This window comes from Dysidea avara, chromosome 12 (assembly GCF_963678975.1).
Source record: "Dysidea avara chromosome 12, odDysAvar1.4, whole genome shotgun sequence".
NCBI lineage: Eukaryota > Metazoa > Porifera > Demospongiae > Dictyoceratida > Dysideidae > Dysidea > Dysidea avara.
Genome location: NC_089283.1, coordinates 4451995 through 4475513, shown reverse-complemented (window position 1 = coordinate 4475513; position 23519 = coordinate 4451995). Strand labels below are relative to the sequence as shown.

Genomic DNA, 23519 nt, shown 5'->3' with positions numbered 1-23519 from the left:
CTTCGAGTTGTGCTAGAGATATTTATACAAGTCATGGGTGGAGTGGATTCAAAGCTTACGGAGTATTTGATAGAAGGGAGAGAAAAAGAAGCGCTCGAGTTGTATCACAGTAACGAATCCTTCAATGATCAAATCAACCCGAATGCCAGATTGTCAAAGAGTCCAGGAGACACTCCCTTGTTATGTGCAGCGCGCTATGGAATGAAATCGTTGCTAGAAGAACTGCTAACTAGCGGGGGTAACCCGTGCGTGGCTAATAGAAAGAATGAAACTGCTTTCCATTTGGTCTGCAAGTTTTCTCAGTCAATAACTAGTTCAAGAAAAAGCAGAATTCGTACAGCATTGCTGACAAGGTTACTGGAACATGTTGGATGTGGTTATCAAACAGTGGCAGCTGCTGCACAACCTAATAAGTGTACAAGGAAGGATGGCAAGTCACTGTACTACATCTTCCTAAGTGCCCAAGATGAGGTACTGATGATGGTGACATCATTTCATGTTATAATGACATATTTTTACAGTCTCTAAACACTCCACTACATTTGGCATGTGCATCAGGTCTCCTAGAGTGCGTAGAGGTTAGCTTGTATATAATCGATTGTGGTGTCATATTTTCAATATGCTAGTTGTTGGTGGCTTATGATGCTCCGTTATTTGTGACTAATGTGGCTGGTCAGACACCATGTGATGTGGCTGCTGGTGCCAAACATGTTGTCATCGCTAAACTACTTGAATCAAAGATGGTGTTTGCAGTAAGTAACATCTTACACCCTTTAACCTAATGCCTGCTGTGTTCATTATATATTGAGGAACAGTAAACAAAAAAAAATATTAGGGGAACAGTCATCGTATTTTACAGTTTTCCATCCTTTTTGTAAACTCTAATTTTCAAGTTGTTTGCAGTTTCTATTAGAGGTGTGCAATGACTAATTTAGACATATCTTGATATTTCCTTTGAACTTATCTCGATTATCTAACATATCTCAATAACTGAAGCAATTATTAATTTTAGTAAGCTGCCAATATTGTAACAGCAAATTGCAATTTGAAGACTAATAAAGTGAAAAGTGTTAATCTTAACACTGTTCCCAAGTGGTAGGCCTGATAGTTGGAGATACCTACACCATCAGGTATGCAAATAATTTTGGAAGTTTCTAGATGTCTGACCAGCCACATTAGTCACAAATAATTTTGGACACCTCTTCACACAGCTATTGGGGTGGTCAAATTCTATGATGTCGAGCTTGTGTGATTCCACCCCTAGGGCTGCACCTAGCTCTCGCCACTTTGGGGCACAATATTGTACAACACTAATGTTAGTGTCACGTTCCTCGACTTTGTCATCTCCTAAAATGATAGCACAGCGTATAAGTGTCTACTGTATCACGCGCCGTGCAATGAATTCAGCCATAGATAATAAGCATTTAATATCTATGATTTAGCGCTCATCTGACTTACTAGTTTTTCCTCTAGGAATTATAATCGAGGGTTTAATATCAATTCCCATCATAGTCTGACACGGTTATCAAAGAAAGTTGTACGTATACGTTGTACACTCCCAAGGGGTCGCGATCGAAATTGAAATTTTTTTAAAAGCCTAAGCCTAATAGCACACTGATACGTGAGCTGACACCTCGCCAAGATCGCTTTTAGTGAGTATGCAAGAAAAAGGGGAAAACAACGGAAAATGATGAAAGACGTCTTATTACAGATCAAATAAACCAAAGTGGGTGGCTGGCCCAGATTTTGAGTTGAGAGTCCTGTATGTCTTGGTATTTTACATCAGGATAACACTGAGCTGACAATTTTATTATCTAGCTAGCTTGTACACTGAAGCACATTGCACAGCCGGTAACTGCTCAGTAGCATGACTATAGCTCTTGTGCACATATCATGTATTTTGTAATCCCAGTATACAGGCCGATACACTAGTGGTAAAAACAAATCAATCACTGTACACATACTATACACATTCCTCTCTGTTGTATGTGATATGTAGGGGATGATACACTGTTAAAATTTAGGTGCCACCATGACACCTATGATTTTCTAAAAATCAAGGGGGTGTTGTTGCAACACCCTTGAAAATAATTACCACCATAAGAGGTTTATAATCACACTTGTTGGGTGTTACCATTTTGTAAACACCCTTAATTGTTCATTGGAAACCCTAAACAGAGGTCTAACACCTCATGATAGGGTGTAATGTACATGTAATCGCATACAGTTACTAACACTGTTAGAAGTGTGGCAGAAACACTTGACTGCAATTTATTTATGGGCCAAGTGATTTATCGACCCCCATGACAACAGCACCTGGCCTGAATTATCATGCAAGATGAACACCTGCAGTTTCAAGTGAAATATAATAGTAGCTATTAATAGTATCAGATTTTACAAAACTGATACAAATTGCACATCAGACAAAATCAAATACCAGAGTATAGCCATATACCATACTAGTTCATGGTTTTAAGCTCAAACTACTTGACGCTGGCTTTAATGGTGCAGGTGGTGTGAAAAGTTTAATGGAAATTTCTGGCCTTGGTAAGGTTGACTGCCTTGGGTTGACAGGAATTGGTGGATGGCCTATTTTAGTTGCCCAACATATTATTCTGTGTTGATAATTGATTTTGCTGCATATATACCAGGCACTTGGGAGCCAGCACAGTTCTGTAACCTCATGCATGTCTGGATTTCAATTGCAGTCTTTATTTCCCACTCCTCTACACCCCATGCACCTTCCACTCCTTTGTGAGCAGCTGTGATTCTACCTCCACTACAAAAAAAGTGTCATGTGTATGCGATATGCTCCAAACATGTTGTACATAGTTAGGGTCCGCAATCCGAAAACTCAACTTTCACAAATCGATCCCCCTACCATTGTGGGATGTTCATTGTAGTATCCCATTGCTAGATCCACCATGAAACCGGAGGCACGGTTGTTGTCTTCACAGAACTATCGATTTTAGTATTTCGTGAGATGCAAAAATTACTTTTAAAACTTCTGGCTCCACACAAAGAACAGGATAGAACTTGCTGCTTAGCTAGATATTATCTAGAGTTAATGTAGTTAAAAAGTACGTACAGTAATAAGCAAATGATTCACTGGGTTCCCGGTGTCACAGTGATATGAGTTTCCCCGCGTTTTGTGTTCCCCGCACACATATCACTAGGGATCCGTGTTTCCCCGCACACATATCACTAACTGGCTAGCAATCTACAAGTCACAGTGATATATGTTTCCCCGGGTATTATGTTCCCCAGGTAAAGCGTTCCCCGCACACATATCCCTAGGGATGCGTGTTTCCCTGACTTTCAGTTTCGAAGTGCATCATAGATAGTATATTCTATGAGTGCATGTAAGTATACTATTTTTGCTTTGCTGCTTTTACTACTGCTACTAGCCACTGCTGCCCCTTTTCCTGCTGCTATACTAGTTGTCTACTATAGCTGCGCCAGCTACTGTATGCAGGATCTGAGCTCCTTTTGCTGCTATACTTAGACTATAGTTGTTGCTACTGCTATAGCTATAGTGCTCCTATCCTTTCTGCTACCACTATAGCTATACTACTTGCCACTATACTACCAGCTACTATTCGCTGCTATACTTTGCTTGGTGCTACTATAGCTAACACTTGCTAGTACAACTATACTATACTTGCTACTACTTGTTGCTACTAGTACTGAAGTGAAGACAAATGTGTGGATTGGAAGTGGAGAACTAACACACATACAATAATAAAAATTAAGTTAGCTACTATACTGTCTAATGTTTTCTGCAAATAGTTTGATGTAATTCTATATACAGTATACAGAATTTGGCTTCGGCCATTTCCAAATAGTATGTGTGTCCATTTGTCACATTTCACCCGTGAAGAGAAAACAAGAACAACGTAGTTAAATCCAACACTCACATTATGCTGGCATACCCAATCACAATAGTATGGATGGCTTAAACTTTCATTTCCTGCATGCTCTACACATAATATTTTCTTGTCCATGCAGATATCTTGCAATGGATTCATACCTGTACAGTAAAGTGACTTTGAAAGTACATAACTGACCGGAAAATCCGTAAAGCAAAAATCTGAGATCTCTCAGGTATAAAATCTCTCAAGTAGTGCAAACCCTGCATGTCCATGCAGTGAAAATTTCTAAAGTATATAGCTAAAAACTATATACTTGAACAATATGAATTTAGCATGCATGCATGCATGCACACAAGTATTAGCTCAATGTACACGACTGATGCATACAAGAGATATAATATGCAGTGCAGCTCTTAGAATTGCACTGAATTAAGACCGACTGCTTATCTTTATTGGTAGCACAATGCATTCTATTGTAGCTTATAGATTCACAGACATGCAGCATATAACATGTAGCAGGGTAGATGAGTCCTATTTTGTGTGCCAAGAAACAGAGAATTAACCAAATACGGAGGAGACTAAGTGTGGTGCTTGACTAGACATTGGGTAGCCTGCAGTTTGAATCCTGGGATAGGAGTGATTTTCCTTTCTTTGGCCCATTTTCTGTTCATCTTATTGGCTGTGTTATAAGTATGTCAAAGTCTACATGTTTTAGCTCAAAGGCTGCAGCCGCACTAGTAGCTATCAGATCTTCATGCTGTACGCTGTAAAGTAAAAGTAAAAAGTTAAATTGCTTCATCTAGAATGTAAAATGTATAATTTAAATTCGGTTTCAGCTATACACAAAACACCTGTAGTAGCAAGCAGTATAGCAACAGTAGCAACTACATTAACAGCAAGCATGTATAGCTAGTGTAACAGTAGCAATATCAGCATCTAGCAGTATAAGCAGTAGGTAGTAGCTATAAAATAGCATGAGTGTATATAGTAGATCTATAGCTATAGCTAGTAGCAGTAGAGGCAGTAAGCAATGACTGCAGTTTAGTAACAGTATAGTAGCAGTAGCTATAGTATAGTACTAGCAGCAGTAGTTAGTACTGTGACGCGTGCTATAGAGTAGCAGTAGCTAGCTAGTTGACTCGTAGTATATCAGCAGCAGAATTTAAACGCGGGTGCCGGTGTCGGCGCGTGGTAGTTATAAAAACTGAGAAACTGGAAGGGAAACATATATCACTAGCGCCTTTGTCGGGGAAACACGCATCCCTAGTGATATGTGTGCGGGGAAACACGGATCCCTGGTGATATGTGTGCGGGGAAACACGAAACTCGGGGAAACACATATCACTGTGACACCGGCACAGGGTTGCTTTCTCTCAAAAAGCAGAAAACGAAACACGAATTTTCGAATTCAAACTGCCCTACCAGCCAAGACAAGAAAAGCCAACTCTTCCTCATAGTGATGTGATAAGGTTGGATGCATAGTCTGTCTATGCTGTTAGTTTGGAAAGGATCTGAGACTTCTCACCATCTGGGTGAAGAACGTCAAAATTTTTGTGCATCATTTCAAGGGATTCTCTCAATGGTACCAAAGTGCTTTCCGGTACTTCTGATGCCACACTGGTCACTTAATTTTGTTTAGAATGATGATAAATGATGGTTCAAAACGTTTGGTAGTAGTAGTAGTTGGTGTTTCTGTGATTTCATATGATGCAGTATACCAGCAGCTCACCAGGAGCTCCACCCAGCTCGAATAAAAAATGAAAGATTTTGTGCATTTTTCAGTTTGTTTTGGGATGTTTTGCAGCATAATGGTGATGTAGGGTGATCTAGTGAAGATTTGAAGCTGCTGTGGAACGTTAGAGGTGAAGTCAAATTTGGACGATTTTGCTGCCTCCCTTAATGCATAGCTTAGAGCGAGGCGTGGAAGCTGTGGATGAAATAATAATTGACAACCGCTATTATCAAACGTTCAGGGACATCTTTTGCCATAGTTTTAGTCTATAATTGATAATTGTTGTGGCTGCAGAAGCGCTGGAAATGGGTAGAATTCGTAACACAATTCTTTGTTGCTGCAAAAAATTTTGACGCTCGTCACCCAGATGGTGAGAAGTCTCAGATCTTTTCCAAACTAACAGCATAGACAGACTATGCACCCAACCGTATCGAAACACTAAGAGGAAGAGTTGGCTTCTCTTGCCCTGGGTGGTAGGGCAGTTTGAATTCGAAACTTCGTATTTCTTTGTCTGTTTTTTCAAAGAAAGCAACCCTGTGCCGGACACCCAGCAAACCATTTACTTATTTCTGTGTGTAGTTTTCAACTACAACAACTCTGGATATGATTTGGCTAAGTAGCAAGTTTCATACGGTCCTTTGTGTGGAGCACGAAATTTTAAAAATAAATCTTACATCTTGTGAGATACTGAAAATGATATTTCTGTGAAGACAACAATCGTGCCTCCGGTTTCATGGTGGATCAAGCAATGGGATACTACAATGAACATCCCACAATGGTAGGGGGACTGATTTGTAGAAGTTGAATTTTCGGATTGCGGACCCTAACATAGTGTGAACTCCTGTGGTGTATGTGATGTGTAGGAGATGATAGTTCAAATTTGCCTCATTAAATAGCAAATGTGAACTATTATCTCCTACATATTACTTACCCCACCTAAGCACATTTCATGCATATCACATTTAGTCACTGACTGCACTTGTGGACTGTACTGTAAACAGCCCCTGAACACCAATCAAGACATTATCTAATTCATCACATATGCACAAATATGCATTTTACTGTAGTGAGCTAGCTAGCTCACTCATTAAAGTTATCTGATTTTCTTTCTTATTTGGCAGGAATACTACAAGTATCTGAAAGGTAATAAATTGATGTATCTCTGGTGTAATTTCATATGTGTGCTTTGGCAATTTTAAATCTAAAACATTTATCTCAAAACTTCTAAAATAAATATGTGACCGGATTTGACAAAACAAGGCTTCTACACACATCCAATTTTCTGACTTTAACCAGCTGTAACTTGACTACTCAGCAAGCTATTGGCCTAACATTTGCACAAAGTCCTTCCATAGCATAGTAAAATACCAGTTCAAAATTGGAAACTAATGGCATACTCCTACATAATGAATGAGTTATGGTACTTCAAAGTCATAAAGTGGATGTGCGTGTAAGCCTTATTTTGTCAAATTCGGTCATTAATATGGATTGGTTTTCCAAACAATAGCTGCATAAATGCTTTTACATTGTGCTAAAGGAAATTTGTTTACTATGCATGAAGTGCTGCACTTCTGTATAATTATGATAATCAATTCAACTATATTTCATTGATGTTTCATTGATGAGGTGTAATGGGAACACACTTGCACCTACAAGGGTGTTTCTGTGAATGAAATCCCACAATTAAAAGTTTCTTTGGTAGTTACGTTATAAGTACAAATTGCAACTTACATATAAAGAGTAGAAAGACAAGCAAGTAAGTGTACTTGTAATCATGTTGAATTACTGTATTTCACAGGTCATAATATGTGTTTCCTAAATATATCATCAATGAAAATGAAGGTATAGGAGGAGATCCACCCCCACGAAAGTGTTGGAAATTAACAGTGTACCCTACCACACACCCTGGACCTACACCCCCTGTAGCACCTTTACACTCTGGTGTTATATTTCTTGCAGCACCTTAGCACTCTTCTTTCACACCCTCTAAGTGTCACCACAGCACCCTTTTCTAACACCTGAAGGGAGTTGTTTTTAAACATGCAACTGGACACCCCTAAAGGTGCTTTTGGTACACCTGAATTTTAACAGTGTACTGACTTGTCATTGACATTATTCTTACTGCTATATCAATGACACTTGTACCCTTGTATAGATGGTCAGTAAAATGATCTTTGTTTGCTTTGTCTGCTTTTATGTTTGTTAATAAACACCGACCAATGACACCGATTGTGGCAAATAAATTTTCCTTTTTCCCTTCTACTGGAATCAACTCCCTGTTAATGTAGTTAATTCCCTACCCCCATTGACTTCATTGTAATAATTTAAGTAACCTCCACCACCTCTATGATCACACCTGTGCATTATAATCTCTTGCTTTTGTACTGATCCGGTATACAGGCTGTGTCTTTACTGGTACTTTAATCATATTCTATATGATTTCTGCAGCAGCACGGTAATAATATATACAATAAACATAATAATTGTGTTATCAATGGCATCCGCACATGTAAGTTTCCAATTTTTGTCATAGTCTTTGTGATGGACTTCCATATCTACGTAGAGTGTGGGGCTCACTCAGGCTCACCCCAATAAGCACCCCTTTTTTTGACACTTGTAATCACCCTGAGAAAACAGGGTCTAGCCACATGAGACTAATCGTGTGATGAGGTATGTAGTCCAGCTCGAGTGACTGAACAATTGACAGCTGACAACTACCCACATCTCTGTACCTAACGCAACTAATCAATTAATGCTCCTGATGACTCTTGTAATGGCCTGATGAACCATTTCATGTCCATTACATCTGATTTAAAGTGGTCAATGTGACCTTTCTCCTGACCTCCCCATTTATACCCCCAGACAGTGACTATACGCATGACAGTACAATAGTGAATCATCTGATTTTGACTTTCAAATTGAGTTTCAATTCTTGACAGTCTAGCTACTATACAAACACAGATCAATTTCTTAATAAACATGATTGATGTCCATGCATTGCTGCAGCTGGCTATGAACCTGATATATAATATTGATTTGCATAAGAGCCATTATATACTATGTATTTCCTTCTTGAGATTATCCTTGAATTTTGAGCCTGGTGGCTGTCAAACAACTACTAGCACTTGTGGTGTAGGTATATACATTTCAAAAAGAATACAGGCTCCAACTTTCAGGTGCACATTTGAATTTCAAAAGATCGTGATATCTATAGTTTACTGGTTGGATGTATCTATTGCAGCCATCTTCTGAGTTATTAAAGAGTGCAGATTCCCTGAGCTTCTCAAGTCAATTCCTAAGTTTTCTCATGTCCTAGTATGCAAGGGCAGCCCTAGGAATTTTGGCCACATTTTCTGTTGCACGCACACTCAAATCTAGGGGGTCTGGGGCATGTTCCCACAGAAAATCAGTTATATATTCTGAGATTGAATCTGGTAACAATTCTCACCCAAAATATCTTGAAAACTGCATTTTAAAACATATGACTGTTAGAAATTTAAGCTTTAAAATAATTATGATTAACGTATTCCAAGGTGATAAGTATAAAAATAAACTTTCATAACCTTATCATTAGAAGTTAGACTTGTTTGTGGAAAAGTTACTAGTTATTTTATGTCAACATACATTCTAAAAATTAGAACAACTCATCTAAATGGTAGTACAATGACTTATGTCACAAAAGTCTGTGAGCCGGACTCTGAATCCTATATGCACCCCCGTTTTTCACTCTTTGAAAGAGGCCTAGCTATGTCACAGTAGCACTGAGTATATTATTATCTGGGGCATCTCTCCCAACAAGCTTTAATATCTATTGAGAGATGCATTTAGACAAAGTACATGGCTAGCTTGTCATTTTGGATGGCACTGTCCACACAGCAATGGGTCCACCTATGGGATACAAACCACCCACAGAGGGTGCCAGCTCTTAAGGATGTCAATGATTAAGTTTGTGATGTGTTCAGTATACTTTAATGCAATGTGATTCAAATGTCACTGAATCATTACTGCAAAACTTTAGTATAAACTGAAACCCACAATGAAACCTAATGTTGCTTGATATAGGTTTCTTATATATTTTAGTAACAGAGTTTATTAAGGACAGATGCAAGTACTGTAAGTTATTATCTCATACCTTAAATGTTACATGTCTTAGCATTCCTGTAGTTACATGCATTCCATAGTGATCAAATGGAGACCCACACAGGGGCACAATGGGGACACAAAACAATAGACCAAATCCAAGAGCGCCCCACTAGGAATAAGCATACCGCCACGTATATACAATTATTTGTCATGCCAGATACTCTAATTTTCAGTGCATTATTAGTAGTATAATGGCTCTTATTATTAGTATCTAATCCAAAACAGCCAAACTGTAAAAAAGGAGTGCGGCCCCCAAAAAGGCTATGGTGAAAAAAGATTTGAAATCCAAGGTGGTGGCCAAGAAATGGCCATGATGGTAGGTTAATGGTAAAAATTTTAATAATGACAATTCAGGTGAAATTTGTGCTAAGACCAGGCAAATGGCTGCTGTGATGGTAGGTTAATAAGGTAATGACAATTCAGGTGAACACAGCCAAAATTTTTACCATATTAACCTACCATCACAGTGGCACCAAATTCACCTGAATTAAATTTTTACCATATTAACCTACCATCACAGCTATTTCTTGGCCACGGCCTTGGATTTCACATCTTGTTTCACCATAGCCTTTTTGGGGGCCGCACTCTTTTTTTACAGTTTGGCTGTTTTGGATTAGATTTCATTTCTTTTGTATTTGTATACTCCTAAGCCGGCCTATGGCTGGCTTTGGGGCTTTATTAACCTATCTGAGCTAGCAATCTATTTATTATCATTAACATCATCGCAGCCATTTCATGGCCGCCACCTTTGATTTCACAACTTTTTTCACACAGGCTTTTGAGTGCTGCACTCTTTTTTTTACAGCTTGGTTGTTTTTGAGCGGATTTCACTACTTTTTGTATTTTCAAAACCAAGGTTTGTAGGTATATTATTTCTTCTTATCTACATACCATTACCAGGTTTGCAAAACATATAGCTACTTTTCTTACATTCATGTCTGAGATCAAATGTCCTAGCAAGTTTTCAAAGTTTTCCTATCAAAATTTGATATATACTGTGCTCCTGTATAGTAAGCAGTGTTTGATAAGGTACAGTGAAGCCTCACTTGTAGATAATGATCATCAGTCTATTAAAGTAACATTATAGTTGTCAAAGCACACAAAATTTGTAAGTGCTTTTAAAACACATCTTAATTTGCAGATCAAATAATTGAGGTGCAACTGTAAAATAAAAAGTTGGCCACAGTGGCACCTCATATAAAGTGGTCAACGTCAAGAGCATTATAGTGATATATTATGTAGCTCCCACAAGAGAGCACCAAGGTAACATATGTTGGCCACTTACGGCTGATCAGGGGCAGTAGAGAGGATTACTGGACTGTCCTGGGATGGGATATCAGAGAACTCTACCTGGAACTGCAAAACCATGCATCACACCTGACTTAGTAATGTTGTAGTCAAAATTAATTGTAAAGAAATGTTCTATAGCTGTGAGAAACGAGTCATCACAATACATTCTTACCTCAATTGGTCATCTTTAACTTTAAATAGACTGTGTATTAGATAAACACCTTGAAACTATTGACGGTATATCATTGACAAAGGTACACCCTTGTTACTGGAGTGGAGCATGCTCTTCTCTGTTTGTTAGCTATCCGCATTAGAAATCACATGAATTCCAAATTACAATAGTTTTGGGGCCTTTACTTTTATTAGGGGTTGGCCGCCCTTTCCTGCATGTTAATACCTCAGTGTGTGTACCTGTATATGTTTGTCAATACCAGTGTATGTATAGTGTACACAGCCTGTGTATACTTGTGTACACCTGCATATACCTGTGTATATCTAGCATACATATATATCTAGTGTATACCTGTGTACATCTAGTGTATATCTGTGCGTACACCATGTGTACCTGTGTGTACTTGTGCCCGTAACTGTGTATGCTTGCGTGTACATGTGTACACTGCATGGAAAAAGCTGCATATACAAACATCGTGTCTACTAAAAATAAATGTTGCAGATTTCTGTGTAGCAAATGAGCCCATGTATACACAACTGAGTATAATCATGGGCACTGGTTCTATATCATGCCACAAGTGGACTGAGACTGACACAGTGACATGGAAAGCTGTCAACATGCTACTATGGAAGGTCCAGAGAAGCATATCATAGCTTACTCTGGTAGCATCCGTACATTGATTGGGTATACAGGTTTTGTCTTTACCTGTATATTTTATCATAATCATAATAATCACAAGTATATAAGGAAAAATTAGGAATTTTAAGTTTGATTAGCTAGGGATCATAGAAAAAAGTAGGGAAATAAGGGAGGTCACCTACACCTGCAGATATACTAGTGAACATTTAATCCCTAATTCAGTCTATACCCAAGACCAAGCTTAAGACTGAATTAGGGATTAAATGTTCACTAGTATAATACATTTCTATGAACTCCCCCCTTCTAATTCTTGTTGCGAGCCTCTCTGGTACCGGGGCCAGTCTTTCACCAACACATATCCCTCCAAAACACCTCGCTGACACATCACTGTTAAGGCTGCCCCCTTGGTTAGCATCAGCCAGATTAATGGCTATATTATATATTATATATATATATATATGTATGTATCTGCAGGTGTAGGTGACCTCCCTTGTTTCCCAACTTTTTTTCTATGATCCCTAATCAAACTTAAAATTCCTAATTTTTCCTCTTTTTTGTAATATTATTATGACCGGTAAATCCACGCATACCGCATCAAAAGAGGGGATGGTGCCAGAATTAACGTTTTTGTCTGAACGCATACCCCAACTATCGATTACTGCTTTGAAAGTGCAGTGGCCATTACGCTTTGTTTTCAGCTATGTTCAGCCCATTACACAGCGCTACAAACAAAATACAGTAGAAGAAGTGCCTCTGCAATCTAACCAGTTACCACGAAAATACAATGTTTTGTGTGCCCCAACTATCAATTACTGCCTCGAAAATGCAGCAGCCATTACGCTTCACTGTTAGAATCATCTCTGCAATCAATCCAGTCATCACTGAAATACAGACGATCCCTGTTTTTACAAATGCATTGTAAGAAAGCCATACATTGCACTACTGTGAATCGACACCTTGGACTGTCAGCAAAAAGAAGCTTGATGGGACACTCTGAAAAGGAGGACAAAGGTAGGTCCATGACGTGTGCATTGTACATACTGCGGTATGCCAAAAGGCACATCTCTGGATGAAATGATGTCGAACAGTGAAACAATCAAGCCCATAGCCTTAGCTGTTATTGAGTTACACTTGCCTGAAGGCATCAGGCAGGCAGGCATGCAGTTAGTCAGTAGAAAATTCCATTGAATATTTTTTTTTTAAATTGCATAACAATTTATTGGAAGCCTCTTTAGGATCCTACTGAAGGCACTTTTGGGCTTGGTTATACCTAACCAATACTGTCAAGGTGCCAGGATGCTATTTGTGAAGCTGGTTTTTGGGTGATATTTTTGGCTAGAAAATCCCAAACCTCAATGATCCCTAATATACAGTACTACCGTACTGTAGCTACTTATGATAATTCGGGGAAAGTTAAATTTTCACCGGGTGAATGTTATTTCGTGGTCAAGACTATTCGCGGCAAAAAATTGTTAACTTTGAAACCGCGAAAAACTTCCCTGTTCTTTACCTTTTTCCTGGTACTATCACACTATTGCTCGCACTATTGAAGAGTGGAGATGTCAAATTCCGCCTACACTGACATTTCTCCTCCTCCATACTCTCCCCAATCCTCTACTTATCAGCCAGTAACTACGTACGGGACCACCGACCAGCTTCCACCATGTGAGTTTTTTTGTATGTCCGTTAAAAAAAAAAATCTTGGTGTAAAGCAAGCTGCTAGTTGCAGTACTGTGCCATAGGATTTCAGTGCTCACATGAGCCACTGTAAATATACCAACAACTCACTAATGGTGCCAGGGAGTATACTGATGTTTGAATGAGACAATCTGTTCACAGCAGGCCTTGGTAAAAAAAAAATTAATTTGATTTTTAATTTGTATAGCTAGCTAAATTGTACCAATTTTTGTGTTGGCCCAGTATACAGGTGGTACCTTAACACATGCAATGGTTTGACTCATTTAGTGGGCTAGCTAGCTATTTTGGCCATGAGCTGATTACTTATGTTTAACTCACTGCATGTAACTATCACGGTCTTGTCCATACATAGCCATTTCATGTGAATGGTAAAAGCTGTACCAGCACTGTAAGTAGTCTGGCCACTTCAACTTGATCCTGTCAGTTCCCTTCCTAGCCAAAGAAAGTTGCCATGCTGGTGGGTGGAAAATTCCATTATGTTAACTGCTACACAATTACAAAGGTTTTGTGCTTGCCTATTATGTAGCTACAAGGTGGGCAATTCATGTTAACATAGATAAAGCTGCAAGTAAATTAGTCAGATTAAAGGGGCAGTGTGCTGTTTACATGCTGTATTATGTTTTGATGTACAGAAGCTACTCAACACTTGTCCATGACCAGCTGGTTGTATTGTGTATCTTATCAAGTTCATGTTGCAGGTGGTAAAGTACAAGCATCACATGATTTTGTTGGGCCCCAAAATGATCAGATGTTGTAAACAGCACATGCATTGTCCCTTTAACCTGCAAGCTTACCTTCACCATGTGTTCAATCGTGTCTGATTAGAATCCAGACTAAAGCAATCACATGATACATAGAACACGTTTATGGAATAATGGAATTTTCTTACTTGACTAAAATACTATGTGGGCAGTGGATGGAACAGGAAATCAAGTTGGAGTGGCCCCACCCCTTAACAAAAGATAATGGTCTGGTGGAATGCATATCCCATATTGGTTCCAAATTCAACTATACAGCATATATAACCATGTGTTACATAAGATTACCCTGCAATTTGATTAAAGGCATTGCATTACTTAGACAATTTCTTTTGACGCATAGCTGCATTGATTGGCTAGCACGAATTTCTATGCTAGAACTGATAAGGGATCTGCAGGGAGTAGGACATGCATGTGTGCATACTAATCAAAGCAATATATCAAACATGAATGATTGTGTATGGTCATTAAGTATTGCTGTAACCCTTCGTGGGAGTCTCTGGCTGCTATCCATTGTTATATCTGTAAGTCTGATTTTTCCTTAGTGGAACTGTTTCTACTTGCGAAATTCACACCATTGCAAAGTGCAGATAAAGTAGAACCTGCATATCACTTAATCCCCAGTGATCCCCACCATCAGTATTTTCTACAGGATCCATTGGGCTCATGTGAAATGTATTCTGATGTAGTGAAGTGTGCATGTCCTGCCAGACTAGGTTGTAAGTGAGTCAGTACTGTTGGCCCAGTTGACCCATTGACCCAAAGAGCAATCCAGCAAATCTGTCCCATATATGTGAACTGTGGGCCAGGTGTGCATTAAGAATTAGATATACAAGCCCACAAATTCCAAGATCCACTAGTTAGCCGTGCACTTATAGCATAGATTATACAGAGGTACAGGCTATTACAATAGATATCTATATCAAACGGAACGATAGTACCACTTAAGTAGGGATCGCTCCAAAAATTTCACATGCCACTCAAAATTCTGCCTTTGAAAGTCATCCTAGAGACATCTTACATGACTGATTGATTGCAGATTGATTGATCGATTGATTGATTGATTGATTTGTGACTGGGATAGGCAGCTTGTTGCTGATAGTATCCTAGGGAGCTGAAACATCACAGCTCCAGTACAGCAATGTATAAAAACTAAATAGCTAGGTACACAAAATGCTACAATCACAATTAATATACAAGAAATGATAAGTATAGGTCCAGCTTTGGTTGTCAGTAAAAATAATCAGAAAATTTATTGAGTGAATCAGATTCAATAATTCGGTGGAGTAATTTTTTTCCAATCTCGGATGATCTTAGAGAAGAAACTCATCTGATAATATGTTGTGGATGACCATGGCACTGTAAATTGGAGAGAATGGAATTGGCGGGTGTTGTAAGCAGTGGTAAGTGGACTGTAGTGAGGTGGTACGTTGATGGACGAATTTGTTTTTACAAGATTATAAAGCATGGTAAGCCTACTGTTATAACGACGCTGTTATAACGACACTGTTATAACGACGCTGTTCTAGAGTAGACCAATTTAATTCCAATATCAGATCTGAAACACTGCTTGTCAATCTATAGTTTTCCATTACCCATCTTGCTGCCCTTTGTTGGATCTGACAAAAATCACCTTTTCGGAATAGTACTAGTCCATATAATATATAACACAGCATTAGATATTACAAAGCACTTACAAATGGCTCTGATATAGAATTTTAAAAAATTTAAAAACTCAAATTTTGGTCTCACTGCCTCACTGCACAGTCGCTAGGCTAGAGGCCAAACAAAGCAGCACACAACCACCATTTTACGCCACAAAAACAAACTCGCCAGTGGGATGTGCCTTTTGGGGTTCTGACAAGTGTAGGCCCTCTGCACCTTGTCTTTTCTTTTATCTTCAGTCAGGCTGCTTGTCTTCTTCTTCATCCAATGAAACCATATTGAGGTGTTGATTTTCCGTATCAACACTTTCTTTAAGCAGCATATTTAGACACCACAGAATTATTCCAGAACTGGAAAAAAATCAGCAACAATAATATTGTGAATTTCAGAAATACTTCAGTCTAGGATTGGGGGCGATATTGAATTTGTGACATGTGATTATTGCATGAGTCATTTAGTGCAATTATAGCAATATTGCATGTAAAAATGAAAACATAATCATGTAGTTTTAAAAATCCATTTGACTGCTTGTTTTCACTGAGAATTAGTTTACAAACATAATTTCTTTGCTAACAAGTCAACCAATTGACATAGCTAGCAATAGTATACGCAAACTGTATCAAATATGAGGCCAAGAAGAGACACAAATTAGATGATATGTGCAATAATTATTACAAAATGCAATAAATATTGCCTATGCATTAATATTGTGAAGGCAAAATACATGCGATAATGTTATTGCGAGCACTTGCTTAGGTGGTATTGGCAGTTTATTGAAATATTTCCCAACCCTACTTCAGTACTATAAGAGGTGTACCAGCTAGATATCTGCAACTTCACAATTAGGATCCCGTTTGCAATAGGTTCGCAACCACGCATAAAGATCTAGGTGGACTAATAGCAATAGAGTATGGAGACCATGCACACTTATTAACAATGTAGCTATGTACTTAACAGCAAACAAGATGATATCTAGCTGCATATCCCTTTGCTGACTCAAAATACTCTAATACAACAGTCATGCATGTATGATATTCTAATAGAACAGTCACAAGTTACACTGTAGCTAGCAGCACTACAACAAAAACTCTAGTATTTAAAAAAAAAATCTTAATTTAAAAGTAGTAGGGATCTATGCAATAGAAAGTAGTGAAACAAGAGACGAATGATGGTATTACAGCATAGCTTGATAGGAAAGTCCCTACTTTGGCACTTTAGCTATAACAATTATTTGTTCAATGCCAAAGTAGGGACTTCCCACTGTAATACCATGCATCATTCATCTCTTGTTTCACTACTTTTTATTGCATAGATCCCTACTTTATTTTTAAATTAACAATGTTTTTAAAAATACTAGTGCTATTACCAAGAGTTCATAAGAACTCTTGCTATTACACTATAAGAAAAAAGAAACAAGTAGCTATCAAAGAATTATTTATCAATGATTGATAAGTGATTTAAGTCTGCAGGCAGCTGTAACAATCCACAATTTCTATAAAATGATGTCAAACTAGTTACTTACAAGCAGCAACACTCAACCTTAAATGGGCATGATGCCAAAGATAGTAGCAAACAATCCCAATAAGTGGTCATCTCCCTATAGACAGCAAAGCACAAAGGTGTGACTCTATGTATGTTTGTACAATTGCATTTCCATCGGTACCATTGAGCTTGTTCTCAATTGATAGTTGAAATTTTGCCTTTTGGCTTGATTCCACCTATAAAACAGCCTTGATTTTTGATTTCAAATTCTCATGTTACTAAAAGTTGGCCTTTGAAAGTGCTTGATTGGCACTTTTGTGGACATGTCAATGATTGGATCTTGATCCCAATCATAAGTGTTTCTTCTGACATGTCAATGATTGGATCTTGTATATAAACATACTTGATCGGCATTTTATAATTCCCTTACAGTGGAATCCTTCTGTTCCTGTCACCTTGGGACCATGTTATAGTGCCCTTAGTAGCAGGTGTCTAGCGCGATAATACAAATGGGCCGGGACCATGGATATGGGTGTTCTGAGGTTTCCATTTTTCTTAGTGTCTTTTTGAAGAGTTTCACTATAGTTGTAATCCAACTCACACACGCACACACGCCATTTACTACTTATAAGGTACATACATGTAAAGTATTGCATGATTGTCAATTTATCAATAATATACAGAGTCATATGTTACACCATACAGTGTATACTGCATGTTCCATATATATATGAGTACTATGGTACAATTATTATTATAGATTCTACAATCTCAGAACCTCAAGGAACAGATGCTGATATCACAGTAAGTAATATTGTGTGTGTTTGCTTTGCTTTGCTTGCTTGTGTGTGTATGTGTGTACGTGCGTGCGTGCATGTGTATAGTTTATAACTGACATTACAGTTTATGTAGTTATATAGTCTATTAGCTTATGGACATGTAAAAGCTCTACATCCTTGACATCATAGCTTAGTTATGTACGTAGAGACATATCTACAGTTAAAGTATGATTATACATGTGAAATAATTATACAGCTTGACAAAAGTTTATTAATTTAGTCTACATCTCTATTCTAAAAACAGCTTACACAATTGCATACCAATAGAGTCTTGGTGAAAATTATTGTTGTATTCTTATAAGGATTCAGATATATATATATTTTTTATTACACAATTATAAGGAAAATTAGGAATTTTAAGCTATAGAAATAAGTAGGGAAACAAGGGAGGACAGGTTGCCCACACCTACAGATATGCATCTAATACTGACTGAATTAGGGATTAATTATCCACTAGTATATCTGCAGGTGTAGGTGACCTCCCTTACTTTTTTCTATGTTCCCTAATTGATCCTAATTTTTCCTTGTTTGTTTACTTAGTTATTTTTGTAATATTGTTGGGGTTAAAATGTAGGGAGGTTGCTTACACCTGCAGATAATTTATACTAGTGGACATTTAATGCCTACTTCAGTCTATACCCATGACTGAATTATTTTGGTACAGGTGTTTTAGTACTTTAGGAGAGCCTTCCCAGCCTAATGATCCACTGGTATACTTTTTGTCATTGTTCTGATGAAATTATTTATGTATGGTGGGGTAAACTAGCTGCCTAAGAGTTATATAATATTATTACACTGCGTGGTGATATGATACAATACCTATTAACAAATTAACAGTATTAATAGTAGCTATCTCTAATTAACACTAAAATAATTGACCCACTAATTGTGTGCTGTACTCTTGGGACTGATTAAAGCAGGAATATATAAAGAAGAGAATATGTAACTACATAAACAGCAAAATCAATATGTGGCAGCTGCGTACTCTCAACACATGCTTGAGATTGTCACATTACCAACACCATGAAGTGACACTACGGAAATAAAGTGACTTGTAGCCTGACAGGACAATATAGATCGAGTCTTTCTCTATTTGCTACTGATGTGGGACTACTCAACCAGCTACATTGCCTTTACAAAATGCAGCCCATCCTTGTTGCCATTTAATTTATATAATTAATTAGTATGTGTTTGCTGCTGTTGATTCGTGTATTCACAATTTTGTATCATTTTTTACAAGTACATTCCTACAAATCATGTAGATATACAATGCACTTGTAACAATATAGACTAACAATAAATTATATTATGTATGCTCTGTCCTTAAAGGTTATTCAGCAGCAAGTGTGCACAGCAATAATTATTACAGATCGCAAACCCAAGAACTACCTTGGACTACCAGCACTGATATATTCACTAGAGGTTAGTGCAGCAAGCTGCCAAAAAAATACCCCAAATATTTGAACATGTCAACTATAGCCTATTATTAATTTTTGTGCAAGTATATGCTTATAAAAACAAGCAAATACTGTGAACACTTCAATACCTATAAAATTGTGGTATTTGTTTAGTAAAATATGTCTTGTTAAGATCAATCTGTACTTTGCTGATACATAATTAATGTGTTTGTTACAGAGAAATTAAATATGCAGGCTATATAGTTTAATTAGTACACTTTGCTTGTAGTGAAAGTGCCACACTACTCTTTTGTTACAGGTTAATTCACATTATGCTGCTGGAAGGATTGCACAAGCACGGGATGCATCAAACACCGCCAAAAAGCTGAACATTGGTGGATTAATTTATGGAACAGTCACCATTATCTGTTTCATTGTTGGTGCTGTCATTCCAGTCACAGTAGGTCTTATTGTCGCATGATGATGACTACAACTGTGACTACTAAACTGGCCATGAAATCACATACATGGCACAATTTGTAACTATACCATACTTGTAGCTTTTCCAACTTTTTGTACAGAGTATCCAATACAGTGACATATGTACATACGCATGTGTAAAGTTGTATCTTGTGTAATTAGATGCATTCAAGTATTTGTAAACATATAACTTATGTATGACTGTATATCTATATGCTTGCACATGTAACTATGTGCATCATAAGAGGACAAAATTGTGTATTTTATCTCATGGCATAACATGTACTCATAATAAATTATAAAAGGTAACAAATTGTTTGACTCGACGTATCATACCACGCCATGCTCAGTCCTTCTGTGTAAGAATCAGCCATGCATGTTTGTCATAGGGAGAGAACAAATGAAGCATACAAATTATGATTAATAAGTTATGTGCCTAGACTGCATGTTGCTGGGGATCAAGTCACCACTGGGTCTGGGATTTTTTCTGCATTTTTCACAGTTTTAGTTACATGTTTATGACTCCCCATACTCACATAGGCTTTACATAGGCCCCTAGTGGGATAGCATTCACAGGTGAGTCTTTAGACGCACACACAGACACAGATGGGATAAGTATGCATCACAATAGAATGTTTTAGAGCTTCTACTGCTATGTAGATTGAGTTATCAAATGTGATCAGCTGAATGAAAACCCTCCATAGCTACATCTTTATTATGTAGCATGTGGGGTTTGAGGTTTTTAAGCAGCTGTGCATATGGTTTCCCAAGGGCCACTTGAAGTATCCTCATGAATTCATAATTCATACAGACTGTGTACAATCACTCACCTTGTGCTTTCCTTGCAATTAAAGATTCAGTAGGGTTGCTATGCTACTACACTGTAGCACGAGGGTAGAGGGATATTTAATAAGAAACAAAAAAAAAGAAGAGGAAAACAACGAGATGGCCCAACTAAGAAGGGACTAAAAAAGACCATGTTCTACTTTTACAGAAAATTTCATGCCAATCCAATCTTATTACCGAATCAACAAGTGATCAAGTAGGTATGTTATGTGGGGGAGCACTTGAGCCCAATGAGGTTGTGTAATTTTATATGGAGTTTAGGTGATAGTTTTAGAATCTTCACAAGCATAGCGAAGTGTGTTCATCTATATAAGCAGCTTCATCGAACAGCATTGTGTATGTATTCTGAAATACCCGACCAGTGTGGTAGATGATATGTGAAGGTACTCGTCATGTATTATATATGCTACTATCACTGGTCTCATGACCAGGGTAAAGAGCTATGGTCTATATATAGCAGGGGGGTCTGGGGGCACAGCCACAGTATTTTATGTATCAGGACTGAAAATTTGATGTAGAGCACAATCATAGTGATAGCTAAATGCTTTCCTAGTGATCTGCATTAATCAAAGACCAATCAGTGTTGACATGCAGTGACAGTAGCTATGAGCCTAAAATGGCATACAAAGGACCAAGTACATTATTCTATTTTCTTATTTGTGTAAAAGTTGATGTAATTATTTTGGGTAATCACAGTGACATACTGGTACAAAAACAAATATGTACTGGTACAAAATAAAAAGTTTAGATCAACCGGCAAGATCTATTAGCTGTAAATTACAAGTATCTATGTAAAAAATTTAATATAGCTAGAACCTAAAATAGCTGTTCGCTGCAACAATTCTAAAGTACAAAACTTATTAATAGTGAGTCTCTTAACAACGTACTTGTTATGCAGCCCAAACTTCCAATAACTAGTGGAATAACCTCACATTTCAGAGATGTCAGTTCAATTGATAAGTCCTTAGCTACATTTCTCAACCTTTTTAATTTCTTTTGCAGAAACATTGCAATCCAAAGGAACTGCAACATCATTAATCTGCACCATCTTCAGATAGTATCTGGGCACCGAGTAGCTAAAAAGTGATCAGTACAAATGTCAAAGTCCCATAATACTTTTACATATGAATTCTCCACAACAGCAGTTGGTATGTGATCCCAATAGTTACGTGACACAGTTTGGTGAAAATGTTTAAGAGACTTCAATGAACAATCATGATGCTCGCAATTTTGTCATGTCTCTGTTTGTACATAGTAGCTGCCAAGGGAGTACAGTTATTCAACAAATGGTCAACTGACATACTCAGGCACCATACCACAAAAGAGGCATGGTAAGTCCATAAATACTGCTCGTACTGCTAGTGCCTGATCCTGCACTGCCATTCACCACCTGAGCTTCAGTCTGTATTGATCTTCACTTGCTGTGACACTGAAGACTAAAAGCTAATTCACCACCTCTTTCTACCTTTTTTACAAATTCTCATGTAAAGCTTTAGCTTTCCATTGAGTAACTCGGCCACCACTGATGGGCTTCAGCAACAAAATCATCTACTGCACTCATCACTTGGATCTTATGTGATTATTATTATTTTTCTTTTTTTGTGTGTTTAATTTTGGCAACTTATATAGTGCTGGCAGTCACGTGCATTAAAAAAAAAGACAAAAAAAAACTTTGACAAAAAACCTAAGAAAGCGAAAAAAAAAAGTTGTATACCACTGGTGCTGCAGCTACTCACCTATCTTAGTTTCTACTAGTGTTGTTTTAGTACAGCAAATTCATTTTAGTTTAGTTCTAGTTCTAGTTCCCATAGTCCCCTACAGTTTTAGTTCTAATACCCCAATTCCACCATAATTTTAGTTAGTGTTAGTTTTAGTGTTAGATATCTTCACATATACTAACCTTGGTAGCATGCCCTAGACTTCCAGAAACTTTAGATTTGATGTTTTGATAGATTTTTTCCCATTTAATATCGATGAGGCAAACTGTACTGAGAATCCAATTCTTCAATTAATGCACAAAATTCACTGTTATCTACTAAATTCAGTGGTACATTGTTAGCACCCATAAAGGTTGCAAGATGAAATGTATAATAGCCTTATGTTTATTGCTGTTAGGGTTGCACAATTTAGATCCTAAACTATGTATTGGCAAGGAGGACTGTTTCAACTGGCTAGAAGAACCTCTCCTTTCTTTTTCCTTTGTCTTTTCAATTTCAGCTGCTTCAAAATATTTATAAGTGTCAGTATGGCATGTCTTCAAATGCTTCTTCAAGTTTATAGAATATTGTTAAATTCTTTATATACCACAAATCAAACCATCAGTACTTTTCACAGTACACACACTTTTGTCCTTGATCTTATCATGCCTGAAGTGGTTCCACACTCCACTTGACTTAGGCCTTCCACCTGGTTCAACACAACTTACACTTGCCATTGTGCACAAATGAACAAAAGCTCTAATAGAATTGTGCTTAAATAACCTAAATCAGCAGAATTAATGCTGAAT

General features: G+C 37.6%; 2 protein-coding genes across 4 annotated transcripts; both read left to right on the top strand.

The window, feature by feature from the left end:
• The first annotated feature begins 33 nt into the window (after positions 1-33).
• LOC136241664 (ankyrin repeat and IBR domain-containing protein 1-like) lies at positions 34-922 on the top strand. The gene is made up of 3 exons (XM_066032912.1): positions 34-471; positions 522-578; positions 627-922. Exons 1-3 carry the CDS (start codon positions 34-36, stop codon positions 780-782), a joined length of 651 nt encoding a protein of 216 aa, XP_065888984.1. The 3' UTR covers positions 783-922.
• Positions 923-13341: 12419 nt separating this feature from the next.
• On the top strand, positions 13342-20483 carry LOC136241665 (uncharacterized). 3 transcript variants are annotated; one of them, XM_066032913.1, is made up of 4 exons: positions 13342-13513; positions 18212-18255; positions 19620-19712; positions 20007-20483. In XM_066032913.1, the coding sequence occupies exons 1-4, from the start codon at positions 13408-13410 to the stop codon at positions 20166-20168; spliced, it is 405 nt and encodes a 134-aa protein (XP_065888985.1). In that variant the 5' UTR covers positions 13342-13407; the 3' UTR covers positions 20169-20483. The 3 variants fall into 3 exon arrangements, with proteins under 3 accessions (XP_065888985.1, XP_065888987.1, XP_065888986.1); XM_066032915.1 differs by lacking the exon at positions 13342-13513 and adding an exon at positions 15568-15707; XM_066032914.1 differs by lacking the exon at positions 13342-13513 and adding an exon at positions 15568-15773.
• Positions 20484-23519: the final 3036 nt, after the last annotated feature.

Bases quoted from the DNA above. Each gene is read 5' to 3' on its own strand.
- LOC136241664 (XM_066032912.1), top strand. From the start codon at position 34: ATGGGTGGAGTGGATTCAAAGCTTACGGAGTATTTGATAGAAGGGAGA. The intron at 472-521 runs GTACTGATGATG...ATATTTTTACAG, and splicing joins TCCTAAGTGCCCAAGATGAG to TCTCTAAACACTCCACTACA. The intron at 579-626 runs GTTAGCTTGTAT...TCAATATGCTAG, and splicing joins GTCTCCTAGAGTGCGTAGAG to TTGTTGGTGGCTTATGATGC.
- LOC136241665 (XM_066032913.1), top strand. From the start codon at position 13,408: ATGTCAAATTCCGCCTACACTGACATTTCTCCTCCTCCATACTCTCCC. The intron at 18,256-19,619 runs GTAAGTAATATT...CTGTCCTTAAAG, and splicing joins GAACAGATGCTGATATCACA to GTTATTCAGCAGCAAGTGTG. The intron at 19,713-20,006 runs GTTAGTGCAGCA...CTTTTGTTACAG, and splicing joins CACTGATATATTCACTAGAG to GTTAATTCACATTATGCTGC.